Source organism: Strongylocentrotus purpuratus, unplaced genomic scaffold (genome assembly GCF_000002235.5).
Source record: "Strongylocentrotus purpuratus isolate Spur 01 unplaced genomic scaffold, Spur_5.0 spur5_scaffold_9, whole genome shotgun sequence".
Lineage (NCBI taxonomy): Eukaryota > Metazoa > Echinodermata > Echinoidea > Camarodonta > Strongylocentrotidae > Strongylocentrotus > Strongylocentrotus purpuratus.
The window spans coordinates 32,548,588-32,572,368 of NW_022145615.1; the positions used below are offsets into that span (position 1 = coordinate 32,548,588).

Sequence of the window (23,781 nt, forward strand, 5' to 3'; positions counted from 1 at the left end):
CTTTTTGCCAATGGAAGGAGGGGGGGGGGGGGGTCGACCCAGTGGCGAATCCAGGATTTTCCAAAAATTGCGCCGTTCCCTGTTTTACTTTTTTTTTTTCGCTTCTTTTTTTTGGTTCAGAACTGCTCATGAAAAGAGGTATTCAAAATTCCAACTTGAAAAGCATGAACAAATTTAATCCTGAACCACAAGGCTGTTTTTTCTATCCACTTGTATATTTTATGTTGTCTTGTTGTCCTTTAATGAGATGTAAGGTCCGGACATTCATAAATAAATTAATTAATCAAGTTTATTCAGTATCGCTTGGTTATGTATTAGTTTAAGGAATCTAGACGACATCATTATAGGCCCGACCTGGCTAAGAGGTGGAGATCGCCCCCCCCCCCCCGATTCCCATAAAGGATAACCAATAGAATGTGTCCCATATGTTGGGTATATATTCAATTCAATTCAATTTAATGTATTTCAAATATAAAAAATACATATACAATAATTCATGGGAATATAAAAACACTGGGGCCCCTAACATAGTACAAACTGAGTGGGGCACCCAACCCCAGTGGCGGATCCCCCCCCCCCCCCCCCCACTGAGCGACTTTTCGGCCGGCGCGATTTTCAAATTTTCGGGAGCAAAAAAAAAAGAAAGTTGGGCCCCCTCCCCTAAGAAATCCTGGATCCGCGCCTGCCCAACCCGGTCATTACATCATTACAGGGCCCTCAGGAAGAACAGAATTGATGAGGAGGAGGCTTCCCTAGGTAAACCAAACACCAACCAAATTACTACATGTTATTATTACCACTTGGGCAGAAAGTATTAGCCCCGTTAACAAATTGTTTTTAATGTGTCTGTATAATTATAGGCCAGTATCGTGGATATCTCAATATGTCAATTTTAGTAATTGCAAAGGGGAACGCGCCTCGGGCAAACAAGCAAAAACTTAGTAGCTGATTGATTGATCGAATTGTTCTTTATTCATTCAGTTATTTATTTATGTATACTTTAATTCATTCATTTATTTAAAGCCTATATAGTTTGGCCGCTTCAAGAATGGTTGCACTTTAATGTATAGTAATTAGGCCTATAGCTTATCGGGCCGCCATTCAGACGAGTAGAATTACATTTGATATTATTTTGAATGATGTGATTATGTTCGAAACCTTATATAGTTCTGAACTCATTCAAAATGTAAATAAAGATATAAATTGAAAAATACTAGACGTGTAAAATGTTTAATCCCTATTATTTCCCCTTCGGAAAGCAGTGAGCGCAATGCCTGAAGGTTAGGTAGGAAAAATAATTGCTGAGGTATTGCGTAATATGGTTTCCCGATCCGATCCCGGATTCGTATCAAAACATTTACAGATAGAGAGTGCATGCCGAGTCTGTATTCCAATTTGTTGGAGATCTACTAGGCCCTAAGCAGTAAAGGTCATGGATACCAATGATGATCTACATCTTTCGATTCCTGTAAGTTAAATGATTTTTACTATTATTAGACCTAGGCTAGAGTCTAGTGTGCACTATGAAGTACGAGAATGACAAGTATGAGTTTGAGTGTCTGAGTCTGAGTCTGACTCGTCTGACTGAGTGAGAGTGAGACGTATTGAAATAGGCTAGGCCTATGGTGGTGTGACCAATGACAATGACAATGACAATGACCAAAGTTCGCGCGTGACCAAAGTTCGCGTACTAACACTAAAAGCGCTTATAACAGGAGAACGATACGCGATGCATGGGTGGGACTGAGACAACGAAATCTTTGAGCACCGTCGACAACTCCAAAGGTCAAAATGCGACATAAAAATGTGAATAAGCTAGCCTTTTCACGATTTTTATCATAACAAATTGTGTTTTTTTACATGAAAATCAGTTTATTAGATGGATTGACCCCGAAAAATAATGATAAAATTCCAATTTCTTACGCAAAAAACGGAACCTGCGCGCCTGCTTCCACCTTATCTGTGTTTGTGAATTTCAATGAATCTATGGGTTTCGTAAGAATACAAATTTAAAAGGGGAAAGTGGAGAGACAAAGAGAGAAAAGAGCAAGAACTCGTGCATGGCTGACATATAAAAAAGAGACACATGATAATTTTTTTCAAACAAACAAATGACATGCAGATAGGGACTACATTGTCATTAACACATAAACATTGAAAATTATTGTCTTTTATTTGCAAAATTTAACAAGGGTATTTTTATCGGGCAATATTTCAATGATAGAGAGAAATTATTATCTTTTTCAAAGTTTCAATATAAAGTTCGGCTTCTGATTGAAACTACGTAACTTTTTGGAATGTTTACATATATAAAGCCCATCACAAGAGGGCAGTAAATATCATGCGCGAACTTAGGTCACACTTTTTGACGGACGTCGGTAGTGGTAAGGCTTCCGATATTCTCATCTTATCATTGATTTGAAGTAAATAAAGCCTTGGAATGTTATATAATCTGATTATATGATAAATTACGAATCTTATGACGTATGGAACATGATTATGTTGATCTGGATTTTTTGTAATGTGCAAGAAAAGAAAAATATCCGCGAACTTTGGTCACCCCTTCATACTTATTAAAGGTGAAATTCAAAGAAAATCACAAATAAGTCAACTAATGTATCACTAGAAACTGGTAAGCTAACAGATGGCCATCGTACAAGTTTTAGGTCGAAGATCGACTACATATCGGGTGATTATAGAAATACAAATACAACCACCTCCATAGCAGCTGGGATATAGACCTCTAGACTACCAGAGATTCGCCGGAAAAATAACAATGTTTTAATGACGTCACTATATCTATATGGACCAATACTGCCCAAGCAGACGACATCCCATAAAGAATGAACATAATTGCAAAGCTATTATTTGTCAAATTATAATGAGTTTAGTGTATATAAATGTAATGGCATGTCAAACCATTCAAAAGGGGATATGACCTGATTCTGATAACTAAAATCTTTTGCTTGTAAATTAATAGGATAGATTCTAGGGGTAAAATTAACAATAAAAAAAAAACAGACTTTCAAATTGAAAAACCCCCGAATTAATTAAGGACGGCATTTGTTCCCTCTTGAAACGCCGAACATACCGCGGTGTGTGCAGCTGAATATACAATGGCGTCTTATTTTGTTTACAAGCGACATATTCCTTTATTTTTGTATCGCTGCATTTGTCATCAAAATAAAACCATGCGCGGGGTTTAGAGTGAGGCAATAAATTATACATTTAGCAGAGCTGCCAACTAGTACGGATTTCCCGTAATTGGTACGGAAATTAACGACCATTACGGAATGTTGTTTAAAATTACGGATTTAATTTTTTTTTTTTTTTTTTTTTTTTTTTTTTTTTTTTTTTTTTTTTTTTTTTTTTTTTTTTTTATATTTTTTTTTCCCCCCCATTTTTCCTGGAAGACTGTGTTGTGATGATATGAAACTCATTATTTAACAACTTTGTGTGAGTAAAATCACCAAAAATGTCAGATAATCATGTGTCTGTGCAATGTTGGCGTGCCGTTTTTATTAGAGTCATAGCGCCGCATAGGAAATTACTGATTTATACCCAAAATTACTGATTTTGAGCCTTGTGATTACTGATTTTCGGTTCTGGAGGTTGGCAGCTCTGATTTAGCCTGACGGTAGTGAAGTAAGAGAAAGAACTCAAGAGTAGATGAAAACACAGGCATTGAAAATGTGTGAGATGTCATGGGACATCGTCTGCTTGTGCAAATCATGTCCATACTGTGATCTCACACATCTCAGCAGCGTTCGGAGAGCTCTTCAGTTGCTATGACGGGGCTGTATTTAAGCGTTTTGTAATTTATAATAATCATTACTTCGAATGTTTCCAAGCATTGAATTTCGATTACCTTGTTGAATCAAAGTTTCAGCTTTGCAATAATGAAAATAAAGTTAGTTTTTAAAATCAATGAATATGTACTTTAATAAATGTAATAGTATGGTGGTGTGACCAAAGTTCGCGCGTGACCTAAGTTCGCTATCTCAAAAAATCAGTAAGATTTCGATAATCTGATATCACCGATGGAAAGAGGAACATAAAATTACTCAGAAGTGAAATTTTCTTTGGATTTGGGTACAAAATTGTGAAAATATTGACAAAAGATCTACAAATTTTGCAATATTTTGCGTCCGTTCCAAAAAATGATCAAATTACCGATAAGGGTTTGAAAATCTTCAATTTGAGAGCAGATTTCTTCAAAATTGTAAGTAAACAGTGTTACTAACTGATTGTATGATATCTTGCCTTGCAAATTATGATATTACCTTATTTTTGATGGATCACACTTTTTGATAAATCAACTGTAAACCCCCGTGCGTGAAGTTAGGTCTCGTTGTTTTTATGACTTTTTTAGATGCAGCGCGCACGAACGATCGGACATCAAATTTTTAGATCGCGATATCTGCATTCATAGGTCAATATGAAGTGACACCAGTGGGATGCATCCTGACTGATGATCAATATTTGATTCATTTCTCTAATGTCTTTTGTCAAGATATTAATCTAAATTTGCCACACTCTACCCAGGGGAGTTCAATGGGTACCTGATAGGCCGGTAAGATGAAATTCCTTGAATGCTTGAGTGCCTTTCATGGTAGCTCAGCTGAAGCAGGGTTAATAATATGATGACAGGGCCCCAGGGAGATTAGTACAGTCAAACCTGTCTATAGCGACCGCCTAAGGGAAACGCAAAAAGTGGTCTTTGTAGACAGGTGGTCTTTATAGACAGGTTCCTTTAGTACATGTTTCAATGAAGAAAAAAAAATTCTTGGGAAACAAAAAATATGGTCCTTGTAGACAGGTGGTCTTTGTAGACGGGTGGTCACTAAAGCAGGTTTGACTGTACTAATACAGTCAAACCTGCTTTAGTGACCATGTGTCTACAAGGACCACATTTTTTGTTTCCCTTGAAAATGGTTTCTCATTAAAACTTGCACTGAAGGAACCTGTCTACAAAGACCACTTTTTGTGTTTCCCTTGGGTGGTCGCTATAGACAGGTTTGACTTTACTAATGAGGGTACCCTGGGTACGTAAACAAGATATATTCTAATTGTTTTTTATTTTTTTGTTTACATTCAGTTGGATCCTCTGAAAGAATCCTTCAGCTGCCCGATATGTATGTGCCTGTATCACATGACGACGCTGACGCAGTGCGGACATCGCTACTGTGAGGGATGTATTCTAGAGTGGATTGATAGAAAGTAAGTACACAGACAGTAAGGGACCTTACTCCCACACTGTGCAAGTCAACACATGTGCATTATACCGGGAAGACATTTAGACAAGGTTTTTTTCTGTTTTAATACAGAATGCACAGCAGTGTCAACAAATTCCTGATTTTACTAACAATATTGTTCATGTTACATGAACTCCCCTGATGATTTCATAAGATCTCTAATAACAATACGTACCACTTATTTCCAGATCCTGACCAGTTTTATTTGTTTGGGACCCGGAAGTGCCTTTGCCACATATACCCATGGCCAGTGCTGCCCTCCATGGCCAAATACCATGTACTGGTGGTAGAGAGAATTCTGATAAATTTTTTTGTAAAGTTTTTTGGCATGATCCTGATTATTTTGTGGGGTACATTTAATCTGTAAGAATTGAAAATTTATTGAATCAAGATCATCATAAGAAGTCATAATTTAAATATTGTAATCTTCACATGGATTGGAATCAACAGAGTGAAAACAAACACCTTTTCAACCGATAACATTGTATCCTTTTTATTGCTAATTTATCAGGCGGAGATGCCCATGTTGCAATGCGCCGGTGAGAATCGCAGAGCTGATCCGAGATACAGGATTTGATGCGTTGATCCAGATCGTCGTGCGGCAGAAGAACAAGGCAGAAGATGCCTACTTCTCGGACCTTATCAAAAAGTGCAATGAACCCTCAGACAAATTTGAACCAATGGTTAGTGATGAACCCTCGGACAAAGCTGATCCAACTGCTTGTGATGAACCTTCTAGTACAAGCACTGGTAAGCAATATTCTGGTGTTCAAGGAGAAAATGTGGAGAGTAGAAAATAAAACAATGTACAGAGCTGCCAACCATTACATTTTTCCCGGAATTATTCTATTTTTTTCTCAAAATTATTCTATTTTTTTCTCAAAATTGGGTAGTAGGTTTTTTCTTCATGAAATATGTTTTTCTTTTTGTCTTCTTTTTTTTGCACATACCGCACGTCAACCACATGCCCTAAAGTGTTGATCACAACTTCAATAGAGATTTATGAAGAGTATGAATTTCCAAATAGTAAATGAAAAACGCCGATAATTCCAAAAAACAACAAAAAAAAACTACCTACTTGTAAATAAACCCTACTTTGGAAATAACAGCATGAGGAATGGACATTTCTGCATTGGAAGTGTGTCGCACGTGGTTGTAAGTTTCGTTTTAATGAGTTCCTTTTATTTGCTTGAAATTCCTTTTTTTTTTGCCATTATGGTTCCTTTTTTGGGTTGCACAAGGTTGGCAGCTCTGTTTGTATTGTACATAGATTGTTGAAGCTTGGATATGTCTTTTCTATAACAAATAAAGAAATTGTTGATGATTTTTTTTTTCATTTCTTTGTTGGTCCTCCCTCTCAAATGAAGCAGAAGTTGGAACATCAGATGAGAAAGACAAGAAACCAGCTAAAGATGAAGATCTGTCACCAGTGGAAAGGATATTACAAAGTGAGCATAGAAATACAGTCACTTCTCCAATAGGTTTACACAGTTACAGTGACATAGTGACATTATAATTACAATCTACCTACGTTAAAAAATATCTGAAGACCTATCTCTTTCCATAGAGCTAGTTTTTGTCTTTTTCTTATGATTTTTGTTGTTTACATCATATGCACTGTGGTACTTCTTTGTATAGCACAATTGTAAATGACCACTATTGTGTGCATTACTCTTAGTTTGTTGGGTGTCTATATACATGTAGGTCATAGAATTCTGATAAGTGATAACCGGTTTTGATTATCCTCTTATCTACTATTGCTTGTTTTCAGAGCACATCCGAGTGGGCATCGTTGAACATGAGCGCTATTACCGCAACCTCAAGGGACGATTCCAGAAACATTTTGATCATGCTCTTAAGCAGATTGATGACCTGAAAGAGAAAGATGATGAGGAAAGTCAAGCAGAAAGTAAGAATTCAATCATGTTCTATATCCTGTCATGTTATGATATGATATATAATATGCTATAAGCAATTTGTAAATGTTCTGCATATAAAACATTATTACTATTGAGTATTATACTTTGGATTCTATAGTAACTTATATAGAATCATGAATTGTATGTGACAATATCAATGCACTCAGTCTTTCCTAAATTTCAATAATATTTGAAAACAATTCATGAATATAAAGGTAGCATGCATGAGTGTCATGGATAAAAAAATGACAAGGCGTCATCCCTTTTTGAGTTCCTTCATTTTACCAATGCATCAATTATCAAAGGAATACTGTCCAAGGCCATGCTACGTCAGTATGAAGGATTTCACCTCCTTTTTAGTTGGATGTTACTAGGAGGATAAGGACAACAAGTATCCAGTCCTGTTGCTCAGTTTAAATTTATGGTTAAAGTACTAATAGTTTTTTGCATGTTTTCAAATTGATGAGCTTTTTTTTTATGGTGGTGTTTGCTTGCTCACTATTTTAGGAAATTGGTACCATGTTATTTTTTTTTCTTTCAACAATACATGTATCTTTGACATATCTTTGCTTAATTATTGGACTCTCTTTCTTTTCTTTCTTTGCTTCAACAGGAAAAACATGGATACAGAAGAAACGTATATTGGCTGCTGAATTCCACAAATGTACAAAGCTGTTAGCAACTACATATGACAAGTAAGGTTGAATAAGGTACCCTTTTTTTCACCGAAATTGAATGATCAATCAATTGAGCAACTTTCACTTCATCTTTGTTTTTATGCTTTCTGAAGTATATTTGCTGATTCCCTACTCCAATTTTGTTTTCTGCTGCCACAGATTTGTGCTGGTAGAATTGAACATTCAACAGTCAAATTTGGGGTCTTTGCTTCATTTACAAGTTCATCATTTTATCAACAAAAACTCTGACTGCATAAGTACCTCTTTCTACTTCGGGACCCCCCAAAAACTTGGTAAAATCCATATATGTAGGAAAACATCAATATTTTGGGGCTGGATTTGCAGCTCACAGCAGGGATTGGGTTAAATTTGTCTCATTTTCTCCAATTTATATAATCTACTTTTCTTTCTCTCCATTGATGCATGTCTGTTTGCTTTTTGTTATGCTTGATTTTCTTTTCAAGCGATTAATATTCCAAGGTCAGTTAGTTATTATCAAGATATGAAATGTGCTGGTATCAGTTTCATAGGGCTCCCCAGGTGTATAAATAGATATTATATATTCATGTGCAAGGGCCTGCACGTTCTAGGGACCAGTATTAATACCAGCATTAATACAAGCGCTTAATGCTCACAATTCAAGGACTTTGGAGAATAATGTAGAAAGAAACAGCCATGTTGTAATTATAGCAAGTAGTCATGGAAAGTCATTTTTATTACAACAGATTTGATGGAGGAGATCTTACAAATGCTCCAGTGTCATTTGCTCTTGGCTTTATTTTGTAATAGATGTACGGAAGGGGCTGAGTTTGCCAATTGGTTTTTATGATTTTATGGTTTGGATTAGGATGAGATATTGTGGTAGGTCCAGGATTAAATTTTGGAATTCAGTTGCAAAGGGGGGTTAAATGGCAAGTCCAGCCCTTTCCCAAGTTGAATTGGATAGATAGAGAAGAATTAAACAAAAAAACTGAAAGTTTCTTTGAATTTGGATGAAAAATTAAAAAGTTGTGGAATATTAAAGTTTCACATAATTTCATCTCTATTTATTCATTTCAACTTGCAAATGAGTCAGACTTTGTCCTTTTACTGCTAAGCAGTTTGTTTGCTTTTTATATAAATCAGCAGAGCATATTTGGTAGAACCATGATGGAATACATGTGTACTTTTAATATCTCGAGATGTTCAATATTTTGAAGTTAATATGCCTGAGGCTAAAAGTCATAATACTGTATTTGTTATTGTTTTCTCTGGTCAAGCTAGTGAATGTAACCATAAAACTGTGCCTGTAAATGTTGGTATTTCCTTCTTGCAATATGCAGATATCTAACACAACACCTCCCAACACTGAGCACTCTTCCAGTAACTGTATTTTTCAGACTGTTTGGGAAGGACATTGTTGTTGGAGAACTGGTGCTACAGCCCCATATGAGGTGAGATACATCAGTAGATTGTTCTGTGTCAAAACCAATATTATTTTACGATTAAAAACATTGTATGTGTTCAAAATAATGAGGGAAATGCGCAAATTAAGGGGCAGATTTACCCCAGTCTCTTTAAACGAGAAGAGCCTTTAGGATTAAAATTTATGTCTACATTTTGTAGTGCACAAAACAAATGCATACAGACGTAATAATGCTATAAAACAGTCAAGTTTGGATTTTCCCTTGCTGAACTTTGGAACAGACTACCTTTAAATGTCAAAAACTGTCAAACTGTTAGCCTATATTCAAAACTAGTCTTAAGACACATTTATTCAAAATTGCGGTCAGTGATGAATTAATTCTGTTCACTTTGTGTATTCCATATGTATTGTAATTTGTAGGTTTATTTGCACTTTTTTAGTTTTGTTTAATATATAATTGTTTATCAGTATATTTTGTGTGTTATAGCGCTTAGAGACTTCGTTGGTAAGCGCTTTATAAGTAACGTTTTTATTATTTATTATTATTATTATTGTCCATTTTCCCCTGCTTGTACATTTTGCAATCAGATCTTGTTAAAATGTCATTAATGGGTGGTAGACATTGTGATGTCCCATACAACTAAAGCTGAACATAAATTATCTTTTGTTGTTTGTCCCAGCATGCCTAAAATTAAAGAGATTACATTGTGCATCATGTTATGTTGATTATATGAGCTGATTTTGAATAACTTGCTGATATTGTTGTTGTTGTTTGCAGCATGTCTCAAATTAAAGAGATGTTGTTCCTTCGAATCAAAGAGAAACAGGACAGGGTGGCTGTGTATAGAGATAGTAACATCCATTACCTACTGATCAGGTAAGCAAAATAATTATTTAAAAAAAAATTAAGTTTCATTTTGAACTTGTCGTCTCATTGATTTGAATAATACGCTGAGATAACTCAGGAGGTTAAAGCGGGACTGCACTACTTGTAGCCACTTGCGCCCTCTATATAACAAACAATGCCTAAGCGGTACCTGTTGGTCCCCCAGGGTCCCCTTTTTCTTATGTTAATTGAGAGCTGATTTGATGAGATAACCACCTGCCAGTGACCATGCAGGGAGGTCTAATCCCTCCTGGCCAAACAAGTGCAGACAGCCAACAAATGCTTTGCTTTGTAAGTTAGTAGATCCATGTCATGCTACTATAGTTAAAATATGAGCTTCAAAAATTACATCTGTACAGAGGTTTTGCAAGTGTAAATACAATTTCAATTAACTAAAAAGGGATAAAAGGATAAAACTTGAACCATATAAAAATGTCTGTAGAAACATGATCAAAGTTTCATTTAAAAGGAATATGTATAGCATATCCAGATTATAATGAACAAATCATTGATTCCTTATTTCTTCAGGCCCTACTCTAAGGGGGACATTGTTGCCGATGAGTCTCTGGTATTCACCCTACTCGCCCAAGATAACCCGTATAGTACAGATCAGAACGAACTGATGACCTTGATACCCAGCGACTCCATCCCTGTCTTAGAGTATGGCATCCAACCAGGATGTGATATCATCATCTTCGGAGAGGTCAAACTTAGGAGGTAAGGCATTGTGGGATGTATTAGTTAAGCCGTGGTTTATTCATTCAGAATATTGATAATTGAATCAGAAAATGTGAAAATATTTCTAGCATTGTAAAGCAGTATTTCTATTGATTGTGCATAAATATGTAGGTTGTATTATCATGCTAGTAGAAAAAACATTTTGAAGACAATTTAGTAATTGCACCACACCCTACTTATTTGTGGAATAGTCCAACTTTGTTCTTTGATGAGATAATTTTGTTCTTGGCATCTGGTTGTATTTTGCTGTGTTTCAATAACAATCTTGACGTCAGTGTTTTGGTTATTTCAACGGGTTAATAGGTTCATTGAAGGGTGGTAATATAGGGGTCAACCTTAACAGGCCAATGGCCTTTGGTGATACCTCGCATCCACCACCCTTCATCCTTCTTTCACAGTACTATGTCAATTAATGTTTTTTTATATTTATATTGTTTTAATTTATGATTATTTGTTTGTATATCTTTTGATGTGTTTTTAAAGAGATGTGAAATAAAATTGAATACTTGAATATTCAGAACAAAACGGTTTAAGTATGTTAGTTGTTTTGTTTTGTTTCTTTTGTCGCTGACAGTGAGCTACCAAGACCATGCTTTAAAGCCTTGTTTGAGGAGGGAGAAGATAAGATGGATTACTTCACATGTAAAGATTGCTCGTTCAACTGTGAGTAGAGATCCTCTCATAATTGATTGTCTTCATTATCTTGACATCATCTTCTCCATATCCTGGCATATATTATGAATGTAGAAGTATAATAGTAATGAAGATGATTTCATGAAGCAAACATCTTGTCTGTTTGGAGCCAGAAAGGACTTAAACTGATTGATTGAGAGAGCATATAGCTCTCATTTATTTCTTCCAATATCTACAATTTAAAAAACAAACAAAGTTAACAGTAAGTCAAGCATAATTTCATGTTTACATCAAGATAACAGAGTAATACATCCATATGAGCTAGTAATACAAATAAATGAAAGAAAAGGGTGTCCCCAAAAAACCCTCAAAGGCTTAAGGAGGGGACCACCAGAGCAAACAAAAACAAAAACAACCATCATTTTACATATAGTTAACGTCCTTCTGGCTCCAAACAGACATTTGTTTCCTGTTACAATTGTATAAAATGCTTGTTATGCTTACATCGTACTGGAATATGTATTTTCCATTGTTAACTTTATGAAAAATGATTGTGCATTGGACATTTTCTTCAGTTTAGAATATCTTTTGTGCATATATTTTTTGTTTTGTTTTGTGTGTATAGGGGTGTGTCGTTCTTGCCGGGATCATTGCCACAAAGATCATGAGACGATTCCATACGTCATGGGACATCAACCTACATGGTGAGATTTAATAATAATAATAATAATAATAATACTATTTATATTATATTGACTGGGCTTGAGGGGTACATCAGATATATTGACCAAGCTAAGATCATATTGCCCCGAGTCGAAGATGAGGGCAATATGGTCTTAGCGCGGTCAATATTTCTGATTTAGTACATTGGTCTACGGGGCAAACCCGGAAGAGGGCAATATGGCAAATATTCAGCGCTCCGGTTTCATATTCGCAGCAGCGTGCAAAATACGACTTTATATTTAGCAGCTAAAATGCCTTGTTTAGGTAATAATTATTATATATTGACTGTGCCTAGGGGGTACATCAGAAATATTGACCAAGCTAAGATCATATTGCCCTGAGACAAAGACGAGGACAATATGGTCTTAGCGTGGTCAGTATTTCTGATGTACCCCGAAAGAAGCCCTGTCAATATAATTATTGTTACCTATACAAGGCATTTATTTAAAACTTATATACAACTTTAGTATCTAGCATGATTTTTACTCACCATGTATGCATGTATTTCACTTACTCTTGTCCATAGATGAAAATGTAACACATACACAATACTGCGCATATTTTTATTTTACAGCTAAAATGCCTGGTATGGGTAACAATATTGGATATTTTGATAGCGCACATATCCAACACAAAACATGCTCAAGGCGCTCCAATATTACCCTGGCACTGCTAGACCTCTGTTTTTGGTGCTCAAGGGATTCCTTTCTATCTGTACCCAGCTAGGAGGCAGTCATCTATATGTACAAAATGTAGGAGCAGAAAATAAAGGAGTGCCTCTCTTTTTTCATTCATCCATAGAAAACATTCATCTTATCTATATTTCATGTACATTATGCATGTAGGTATAGCAAAGACATGTGTATTATGGCTTGCTCATTACACTTTTTTTTTTCTTAAAATAAGTTCTTAATGAGCTAGACAATTTTTCAGAATCATGACTTGTGATGCCTTTATGTACCTGCCTCATTTTTCACAATTACTGACTGCTTAGTTTTAAAGTATTATTGTAGTTATTTTAATAATTTGTCGTACCGAAGTAGTTTGTAACAAACATTTTATATTGCTTTGACTTCTCATCAGGGCCTGTTGCTACTGTCCAAGAAAGAAGAAGGTATGTACATGTATATTGTTTTTTATGATAAGATTTGATTGAAGTAAATGTACATGCAAAATGCTATTAAATATGTTTATTCAAACTGTAAAATACCTGTAAAGGAGAATTAAAATTGTATGTCAAGTTGGGCAGAGTGGAGAGAGGAAATCTGGTACCAACTTAGTGAGTTTGGAATAATTTTTGCAAAGGACAGAAATGTTACAATTTTTTAGATCATTAGTGATATAGAGAAGGTCTCATTGGCAATTTGGTCTTAATGTATGATGTCACAGTTGTATTAATCTGTTTGTTATATTTTGTTCTTAAATGATTGAACACAGCTTTTATGTAAAAGGTTACCTATCTTTTGCATATACTCCTGTGAAAATATATCTTTGTTACGTAATAAAGTTGACATTTTGAGGACTACCTCCTATAATCTTGGTGTATCTTGTCTCCCCCTCACCCTAATGTAATATTTTTCTCCCTCTCTCCTCCCCCCTCCCCCTCCCCCCCCCTCTCTCTCTCTCTCTCTCTCTCTCTTTCTCCCTCTCTCTCTCTCTCTCTCTCTTTCTCTCTCTCTTTTTTACAGTGTCTACTAGGGACCGAGGCAATTGAAAATCCGGAAATATGTAGCCATTCCATCTCTGCTTCCATCATTCTGCCTGGATGGCAATAATGTAGCATTCCTGAGCATGAGTTACTGCCATTTTAAACTGATATTCTTCAAATGCTAGGGAGAAGATATTGACAAAGGATCCAGCCATGTCCTCTAGATCTGGGGCTGTTCATATCTCTATTCTAAATCATTTTCCTGCACATATTGTTGGGTAATAATAGTCTGCCTTGCTTTATCTTGTCATGATGAAATCATTTACATTTTGTGATATTTTATTCGAAAATTATACCTCTCTTTATTAAGAAGTTGAAAGTCCTAGAAATTTTTGTTGAAATTATACTTTATCATTACTAGTCTTATGGGATTTTCTTTCTAAGAATAGATTTGGGATAATGTACAATGTAGGTTAGTGAATGTGATCTAGATTTTCAAAGACAATTTTAATCACAATTGATGATATACTTCAGGGAACCAATGGGATCATGGATGGCATCTGAGTTGTTTCCATGATGTGGATTATATGTAAAGGAAATAAAGGAGGTGAACTGTTAGAAGAAATCTAATGATCAACGTCAGTAGCCTTGTGTATAGTCAAAAAGTTGAGAAGAGAACCTTTCACAGCAAAGATCAGGAATCTCTGAAGACTAAATCAAAAATACAGTCTATTCTGTATACTTTTGACACATACATTTTCAGAAAAGAGAGGAACCTATGGTTCATAACATAAGTTTAAAGGCCATAAACTAGGAACCCTGCCTTCAAATATGAATTGGTGGCATCTTCTCTGTTTCTTTCTTACAAGGAAACACATATAATACTCTAGCAATTGGACGTTAGATGTATATTGGAAACTTGGTTACTACAGTAACAGTTTTGTATAGAATTAAGATATCACATTAACAGCAGTACTAGTATATAACAGCCTTATAAATGTATTTGTACATAGGAATTATGAATATCTATTTTGCCTTTAAAAAAAATTATAATTTATGTGTTTGGGATTCTGATACTGTTATGGCATGTCTTAGAATGGGACATTGTAGAAGAAGAATTAGACATCAATCATTTGTATCGTACAGTGTATTGTTGCTTCTTGCGTTTTGAAAATGTATGTTTATTGTTGGGTCTAAGAAAGTATTAAGATTTTGATGAAATGAAGCTCATGGTGTATTATTGATCCCTTCTACCCTAAAGGTAATACAAAGTTTTGGTATAGGGTCATGAATTTGGTTCAAATGAACATATTGGAAGCATATGCAATCCTACAATATTCAGTGATCATTGTCGCGGTTAAAAACAAGTCTAAAGTTATAAAATTGTAAATAATAAACTCTTTGTTGTATAGCTCCTTCTCAAGGTCAAGATATTAATTAAGCTATAAAACAATGTTCCTTGACTAAAATCGACCGATTAGCTATTCCCATTTGGAAATTATATATCACAACTACATATTCTGAGATTTTCATGGTCGCAGCTACCATTGTATGGCCGTAGGCCCTATTTGAAATTTGTATATTCAATTTTTCTTGAAAGCAGAAGTGTTTTAGGGGCTAACTTTTCTAGTGCTTATAAAACATTCACAGGGGCATCTAATTTTCAAAATTTCCCAAAACTTTGTATTACCTTTAAGGTCCTACTCAAGACATTCATGACAAGACTTTCAAGGAAACAAATATAATACTCTTGACATAAGATAGCAATATTGTAATAACCTACTTGTTAAGTTGAACAATGGTTATTGGTATGTGGATATATGTATAATTGGTATACTGGTATGAAAAAACAGTGTGAAATGCAGATGAATTTAATTATATTTTTATGAAAGCACATAATTATCAGCAATAATGATTTACTTGAGCCTCATATGTAGGGATGGTATAAGGAATATGCATGTGACCAGTTTAAAGAAAGGGTTTACGGATGATTTTATCTTATATTTTGTTAGTGATATAAATATGTAGCAAACTGTAACTGTTCTTCTTGATACAAACCTTGTTCAATGTATGAGTCTTTCATCACCATCTTTTATCTTGTTCCAAATACAAAGAAGAATGTTTAGCTTTTCTATTTGGAAAGATGATGGATACATACTGTTTACTTCTATTTAGAAGGTGTTTGAAGGATATTTGCAAGTGAAAGTCAGTGAAAAGACTTCTCTTGAGATTTTAATGCAATTGATTTTTATTACAAGAAGAAAAGAAACCACTGTCATCAACTCCTTGACTGTTACTGTGGATTACAACATACATTGTAGCTTCAGTCCTTTGTTTTTAACGCCTTGTTATGTTTTATTTTGTTGTCTTTTTTTTTCTACTCTATGTTCATTGAAAGGTGATAAAGGTGCTACCGGTAATGTTAAAATTCTGACGTAATCAAAGAAAACAACTCTGAATGTCTACGAATACACAAGAATGAAATCTCCAAAATGGTTCGATAGAAAATGTACAACAGCCGAGGGAAGGAGGGAAATAAAGATGGAAAATCAAGCTAGTGTGTAATAAGTCATTGTTACAGGTGAGAATCCCCAGCCGTGTCGGGTCTCCAGATAAAAACATGGATATACAAATGACACAAATTTTGAGTGGCATAAAACTATGGTGTCTTTCAATATCAATTTGTTAATTTTTTTTCTTTCAGTATATCCTTGTCTCTTTTTTTGTGGAAATACAACACAAATAATTGTATGTGTGAGGCTGGAGTAATGACACTGTCTTGCCAAATGTGAGCTGTGAATGTGAATGTCATTTCTAGGAAGGTTTTGTTAGTTTGTTATTTTGCTTTGGGTCCTTGCAACCCATCGACTGCATTATATCCGCTTACAAATTATTTGAACCTGTTTTTATCTCTAAATACAATTCCATTAACACCAGAGTTCAAGATCAAGTCCAAGTGTATTTGAGTATATTATTGTTTGCAATCGGATTTAGTGGGTGGGATTATGTTATGTTGTTTTTATATACTTTGCTTATTTGAACTGTTTTGATAGATATTGCCTACTATATCAAGATTTCTATTTTAATGTCAATGGAAAAACAAATTTTTGAATCTACATGTATATTTAGGTTAAATATATACATTGTAGGTAGTAAATATATAAAAATCTGAGATGGGTAAATATTTATTTTTTTGTACGAATACTTGTTTCATTAAAGAAAAAAGCAATAATTTTGTTAGACTTGCTTTGTAAATACTTTCACTATGGGTAAGAGTAAACATCTCAAAGAAAATATGATCTTAATTCTGTCACACTGCTGTCACATCTTGATATGAGAAAATCTTTCTTTCATGCAAATAATCCCCACCGTTTTGGACTTTAGTTCTTTAATCACATACTTCTCTTTCAGATTGTGTGACCACATAACTATAAAGAATTAAAGGTACATGAATTTCACAATTGTTGTTTGTTGTTATTCTATAAAGCTTTTATTGACATATTCATACAAATTACAAGCTTATATTTTACAAAAGATTTATTTATGTACAATTTTTTTCTCTCATATTTTTATACTTTGTGATGCACATGTGACCTAGGTGCATGTATTTATGGTGTAATAATAAACAGGTATGACAATGGGAATTCCTTTTGTTTGTGTATACTCTTTTTGTGTCACTTTAATGAAAAACATTAAACATTCTGAATTTACTTTCTGCACACATTGTAATGTCATAGTGGTGAAATAGCATAGCAAGCTGGTCTCCCAAAACAGAACCTTGAAAATCAATGTCACTTTCCCACAAGTTAACAGAACCAATCAAATATTGGTCTACTTCTAGCTGCTGTCCAAGCTCAATCACTTTATCCTTGAGATTCTTTAGCTCAGTAAACCCTATGCCCAATGAAATAAATATATAAATCGACCTTGTCCAATCACTACATCCTTTAAGGTGAGGGTTTTTAGCCCAGTGAACCCCACTCGCGATGAACAGACCTGCATGATTTCATCAATTACCAGCTTGTCAAGATCTCTGGATTAGTTATCTCCTCCCTTCCCTACTCACAATGATGAAGCAATACATTAACTCCATCAAACATTTAGTCTAGTTGCAACTGTTGTCCAAATGCAAACATTGCATCGTTCAGAGCGAGGTCTTTTGCACAGATAAACCCACTCCCAATAGCAATGACAAGACCCTGCAGGAGAAAGTCAAACACCAATCTAGCAAAATGTGTGGATCAGAAACCCTAGTCTAGTTGAAGTTGTTGTCCAGGGCCAATCACAACCTCCTTAGTGTAGGGTATCCTGCCTAGTTTACCCGACTTGTAATCAAACTCAAGACTAGCAAGGTCTCTGGACTGGTCTTCTCCTCCCTTTCCTACTCGCAATGATTATGCTCTGGAGTATTGGTCTAGTTCCAACTATTATCCAAGTCCAATCACTGTATCCTTCAGGATGATGTCTTAACCTCGCTTCCACGAAGGAAAAGACTGGAGACATAAACATTTAGTTTAGTTCCAACTGCTGTCCTAGTCCAATGAAGACGCCCTTCAGACCAGGAGGTGTGGTGGTGATGATGGGTCCCTAGAGGATTCAATCTAGTTTCAACTGCTGTCCCAGTCCAATCACAACCTCCTTCAGGGCGGGGTCTTTAGCCCAGTTGACCCCACTCCCAATGATGAGACCCTGTAGTATACCCTTCTCCATGGTAATGTGAGAGATGAGGTCGTCCAGCTTCTCTTGCCTGCATTGATAGGAATTAGAACATGACAAAAGAAAATATTACACATTCCCATTGAAAGAATATGAGGAAGTTCAGCAGAATACGTTCTCACAGGCAAATTTTGGTAACGGCTGAATTGTAAAACAAGAAAACATCACAATTCAGATTATTCCCAATGGTCACAACACAAAACACAAAACACATTTACACAAGGTTGAAGTAAACCGTTAATTATAGCCTCAAATGACGTACTACATTTGTAAACTTGTCAATGACCTAAACACCCCAGCACTAGTACATAATAAAGACACATGCAAATCACGTGCTCCAAAATTGAGAGTAGAATAACTACATTTACGTAAATATGACTAAATGCTCCATGTACAGCATACAAATGAGAAAACATAAAATACATAATTCAATTTTAAATATTGTCTCCTAGTTTTAATCAAAACTTGTCTTTAATCCTAGAGTTAAACCAGAAATATTCCCATGAATTTAAACTGCACATAATTTCGCGAGGGGTTCATATTTGCCAACATTTTATGCTATAAAATAATTAACTCACAGGTACAATTGTCACAACATGAAAATGGCCATTCTCAACAATTCATGACAGTTTCAAGTCCTGACGGTGTCTGGTTTTACAGTAGTATAGAAAAATCAAATAATTGTAATTGCATCTTACTGTCGCTGTACAGAGTTGCTTGGAGTATCGTTCATCTTGTCTGCACTCTCTCTGCTCTGTAACTTCTTCATCAACTCTACATTGCCAGCTTGTATATCTAGTTTTTTTTAAATAGGAATAAAGTTGTAAATACATCATCTTCATTTCATTAGGGCGGAGGATGATACATCCCTTAAATCATAACAGAGGTTTGGAATCCATGGTATCTCAGGCTTTGTCAATAGTGAAATAATTGTTGATAATACAATTTAGCTCACATACCAGAATAATATTTTTACAACTTAACTACATGAATGTGTAGGAGAGAATGACATGTGTCACCCTATTTGCAATGAAGTGCAAGGTACATAGTAATGTAACAGATATGAGTGAATAATATGGAAGCACTCAGAAAACAGTCCTTCTTGCTCTTATCCAGTCTCATATCTATGTCATTCTGTAGAGTACAATACCACCTCCTGCCTCTCACACAGCAACAAACAGGGATCAAACAAGCTCTTGCGTCTTATGTTCTTTTTGCTGTGATCTATGTCATTCTGTAGAGACTGACATGACTGGAGGTGGGCCAGTATGTATGATGATAACACCCTCTACCAATCACACCACCAAGAACAATGATGAATCTAGCAATCACCTATTATATCCTTCTTCCTCTGATCAATGCCTTGCCATCATGTGCCCCTTGCAATAATAATGATAGCTCACATTTATAATGTGCCTAATACTTTGTTTCTAGGCGCAGTACATATTATTACCCTGGTCATCGGATTCAGGCTTACCCGCACGCAATGTATGCACATTGTCTACTCCCTGGGGAGCATTCCGGCCAGTCGCCATTTTACAAGCGCACACTTGCTCGTCCAACCACATTAACTTTCGCATCCTACCGGGTATCCATTTAAAACCTGGGTAAAGAGCGGCAAATGTAGATTAACATCTTAATGAGGTCAAAATAATGATAATGGTGCAATCTGATCACCTACCTCTAATGTCCTTCTTGCCCTGATCTACATCATCCTGTAGAGACTGGCATGCATTGAGATGAGCTAATATGTCTGATGATAACACCCTCTGCTTCTCACATAACTTCTTTGCCCAAGATGAGGCCTGCTCCTCCCCCTTCTCCTTCTCCTCCTCCTCCTGGCTCTCAGCCTCTGGATCCTCTGGGAACAGGAGCTGCTGGAGTTTATAGCCAAGCTGTGCACTAAACAGAAGCAAGGAAATGAACAGCCAAAATGAGGAACATGTTCACATTGGTTTTTCAAATGTACACTATATACAATAGCAAGCAGTACTTATGGTTTACCAAAGATGACCATGTCTGCAATCTTAGTAGAAGTGGCTGCATGATGCAATTAAAAGTAATTGATTTGATTAAATATTACAACACAACAAACTACCTTTACAACAAAGCATGGACAACTACCCTATAGCATATTAACAACCTCCAAGATCAATATGTCTAAGACAATAACCTTTCCCCAGTAATGGAGGTTGAGAGTCTTTTGTAAAGTTGTCCACATTTGGAAAATATTTAAAATATTGAAAGTCCTTAGAGTTTCTCCATGATTGTTACATACCTAAAATCTTGTTTTTCCTATAGTATTGCTTTTGAATTTGGAATAATTTCCTCTTGCAATACAACTTCAGACGATGGAATTACATCCTAGCAGAATTGATATCTCTGCTTTGGTGTAACATCAGGTGTGTCTTAATCCTTACCTTCTTACGACAAGTTCTTTGACCGCATGGTTGGATGTCTCCTTGATAAGCTCCTCTTGATGGGCAGCAATCCTGGAAGAGATCAAGTAGAAGGGTAAGGACCTTATCTACAACATAAAGAAATACTAAGATAACTTTTATTAACCTTCAAGATTATTGGTATACATTTTTTGAAATCATTCATCTCACCTGGTTGTTAATTCTTCAATGTCATTAGATTCACCCTCTGATGTAGCAGGTTCAGTTGAAGAATTGATCAGACCACTCTGAACTTGCTTCACATTCTCAAGCCATTCTTTGTATCTATAAGAAGAGCAAGATACATGTTCCGAAGTTCATATTGGTAAAAGGGATAACTCTACTAGGCAGGGAGTAGGTACAGTGTACATGTATCCAATTTATATCCAAAACTTCAAACAAACACAGTAACTTTGATTTATCCACCTTTCTGTGAATAAACACAATCTATAAAGAATGAAGACCTCAAGTCCTCAACCATAAATTGAATTCTTCCATAAATTCCATGAGAAAACAAAAAGTTCAATGAAGGTAGTGATCATGTACATGATTCTCTTTGGCTACAAAAAAACATGGCAGATAAAATGAGGGTGAGTGCGTGACAAACATATAAAGAAAGTAAGTGACCAATGGGTTTAAACTTGTTTCGAAATTATCCCTCCAAATTTAATTTTATCTATAATACTTTCAAGCTAATTATTCTTTATGTATCTTTACATTTTCACATCTTCAACAAAAAAACAATAAGAGAGATCCTGAAGAACCTACATGTAGTGTCAGTACAATTAGTTTTTGTAGGCAGGCCTACAATGTACGCTCCAGAGAAATAAATAAGTCTTCTCTATAATTATAGGCAGACAGCTTTCTGGTTGACTATATAGTTGCTTTTATTTGCATCAGCCAGGGTTATGAATCCTCTGTTTCAAGCTGGGAGGGCATTAACTCTGAGTAACTCAATTACTCACTTACACATGTTTGATACTTAACCCATTCAGTCTTTCAGGCTCCAAACAGACAAATTAAAGAATATTCTGAGTTTGTGATAGTCACCTGACATATGAGCTTATATTTTCTTGAATTGAAGAGGATGTTTGACTGCCTTGGCTGGAGTCAAACTGCTGTGATATATCTCTCATCTTCTGACTGACTGACTGAAAGTCACCTTCAGGCTCAGCTTCCATGATGGGCGTCTCATCCATCATGCAAACACTAGTTCTGTCTTCTGTGTTTGGTTTTCTTGTATGCTTGCTGCAGAGTGAACAAACATAGATTGAGAAAACATATCTATAGCGTATCAGTATTCATGCAAAAACTAGACAAAGTTAAAACAAAGTTAAATAAAACAAAGTTCAATTCTAGTAGAATCTAACTTAGATTCTAGTAATTAAATTATTCTAACTTTGTTTTAGTCACACTATTGAGGGGAATATATATAAAGATCTAGGCCTAGATCTACCAGTAATAGTATAGAAACAAAAATGAGAAAAAAGTTCCATATTCTAGTAGATCTAGATCTACTATTTCTAGACCTATTTTTGAGAAATACTGATGTAGATCTAGGCCTAAGTCTCAAATCTAATTCCTGTCATTTGAATGAGTGTGCACTGCACTGGGGGTATAGACATCATCATTCATGCTATGGCCACCATTTCTTTAATTTTCTTTTTTTTTTAAGAAGAAAAAAAGTTGAACAATCTTCTGTTTTGAAGTAGAGAAATGAGAATGAGAAGAAATTCCCAAATTTTGATAGACTTCTAGATCTGTAGACCGAGCCTTCTTTAAGGTTTAAGATTTTGGGCCTTTTATTCTTTGAGTCTTTAGAATACAACTTACAAGGAATTAGACCTAGAAGTCTAGATCTAGACCTAGACCCTATACTAGATCAAGTATAGGTCTAGACCTATGACGAATATATTAGAAATTATTGTTCAATTCAAGTAAATTCAAGTAAATAAAGTGTAGGGCTCCCAATCAGCAGCCTCAGGCATCAGACGACAGAGCGGGCACCGCACTGTAAAAAGTGCAGTGCCCACTATGCACTGTCCCGTAGCACTGTCCCCCAGCCCTGTCTCAGCTAGCTCTAGCTTCCGAGTTCCGCTCCTCAGTCAATGGCATGTCTCCAGCCCGGCCGCACCCCGCTAGCGTTAGCGGCGAATTAGCTATCCAAGAAGGAGACTCCCGAGCTCTTGTAATCAGACTTAGATCTAGACCTACTACAAATCAACGAGCTTGGCACCAACTTAAACGACGGGTAAATTGTGTTGTTACTCACAAGACGGTAAATATTTATGAGAATAATAAAATAATGTTATTTCAAGTTCAAACTTACGCGCCCTTTTGACGACTGGTTGCACTTGCACAGGATCTCAACTATTCCGAATTAACGTCGATCTCAAACAACTCGTGCTGAGTTAGCTCTGTACTAGGGACTTGGATCGACCCATACAAGCTCGGATGCTCGGTACAATATTTGTTGCCCCTCATTTTGACAAAAAATAATGATATACAATATTGATATATATGCTGCTTTTAAAAAGGTTTATATTAGCAACCTTTTACCATCCACTAGTAAATGAAATGCATGGCATAAGTAATCTCTGGGAAATCATCTCAACAAACTATTTGAAGAGTCAGAATGCTCCGACATTTGCTCTAGCTAGCTGGCGAAAATAATTGTTCTGGTATTTTGTTTAACTACGGGAGTCAGGATTAGGGTTGCAATTGGGTTAGGTTTGGCGGTTTG

At 35.7% G+C, this 23,781-nt stretch overlaps 2 protein-coding genes across 3 annotated transcripts; one reads left to right on the forward strand and one right to left on the reverse strand.

The window, feature by feature from the left end:
- The first annotated feature begins 1,308 nt into the window (after positions 1-1,308).
- LOC100893922 lies at positions 1,309-14,768 on the forward strand. Of its 2 annotated transcripts, none has more exons than XM_030976618.1 (13): positions 1,309-1,468; positions 5,099-5,220; positions 5,767-6,005; positions 6,623-6,703; positions 7,027-7,164; positions 7,788-7,869; positions 9,174-9,284; positions 10,035-10,133; positions 10,671-10,859; positions 11,455-11,543; positions 12,139-12,217; positions 13,320-13,350; positions 13,925-14,768. In XM_030976618.1, the coding sequence occupies exons 1-13, from the start codon at positions 1,433-1,435 to the stop codon at positions 14,009-14,011; spliced, it is 1,383 nt and encodes a 460-aa protein (XP_030832478.1). In that variant the 5' UTR covers positions 1,309-1,432; the 3' UTR covers positions 14,012-14,768. The 2 variants fall into 2 exon arrangements, with proteins under 2 accessions (XP_030832478.1, XP_030832479.1); XM_030976619.1 differs by having other exon boundaries at positions 1,310-1,468; positions 6,626-6,703.
- A 3,451-nt stretch (positions 14,769-18,219) lies between these two features.
- LOC581683 (centromere protein H) lies at positions 18,220-23,492 on the reverse strand. Its single transcript, XM_781670.5, has 7 exons — positions 23,368-23,492; positions 22,089-22,286; positions 21,210-21,323; positions 21,021-21,092; positions 20,282-20,502; positions 19,299-19,395; positions 18,220-18,631 (listed from the first exon to the last, which is right to left on the reverse strand). The coding sequence occupies exons 2-7, from the start codon at positions 22,238-22,240 to the stop codon at positions 18,481-18,483; spliced, it is 807 nt and encodes a 268-aa protein (XP_786763.2). The 5' UTR covers positions 22,241-22,286; positions 23,368-23,492; the 3' UTR covers positions 18,220-18,480.
- Positions 23,493-23,781: the final 289 nt, after the last annotated feature.

What these genes read in the sequence shown, in the direction of transcription:
- LOC100893922 (XM_030976618.1), top strand. Translation starts at nt 1,433, where the DNA reads ATGGATACCAATGATGATCTACATCTTTCGATTCCT. An exon ending in AGTGGAAAGGATATTACAAA is followed by an intron (nt 6,704 to 7,026) that starts GTGAGCATAGAA and finishes GCTTGTTTTCAG; the next exon opens with AGCACATCCGAGTGGGCATC. An exon ending in TAAAGATTGCTCGTTCAACT is followed by an intron (nt 11,544 to 12,138) that starts GTGAGTAGAGAT and finishes TTGTGTGTATAG; the next exon opens with GGGTGTGTCGTTCTTGCCGG.
- LOC581683 (XM_781670.5), bottom strand. Translation starts at nt 22,240, where the DNA reads ATGATGGATGAGACGCCCATCATGGAAGCTGAGCCTGAAGGTGACTTT. An exon ending in ATTGAAGAATTAACAACCAG is followed by an intron (nt 21,093 to 21,209) that starts GTGAGATGAATG and finishes GATCTCTTCCAG; the next exon opens with GATTGCTGCCCATCAAGAGG. An exon ending in GGGCAAGAAGGACATTAGAG is followed by an intron (nt 19,396 to 20,281) that starts GTAGGTGATCAG and finishes AAAAAAAACTAG; the next exon opens with ATATACAAGCTGGCAATGTA.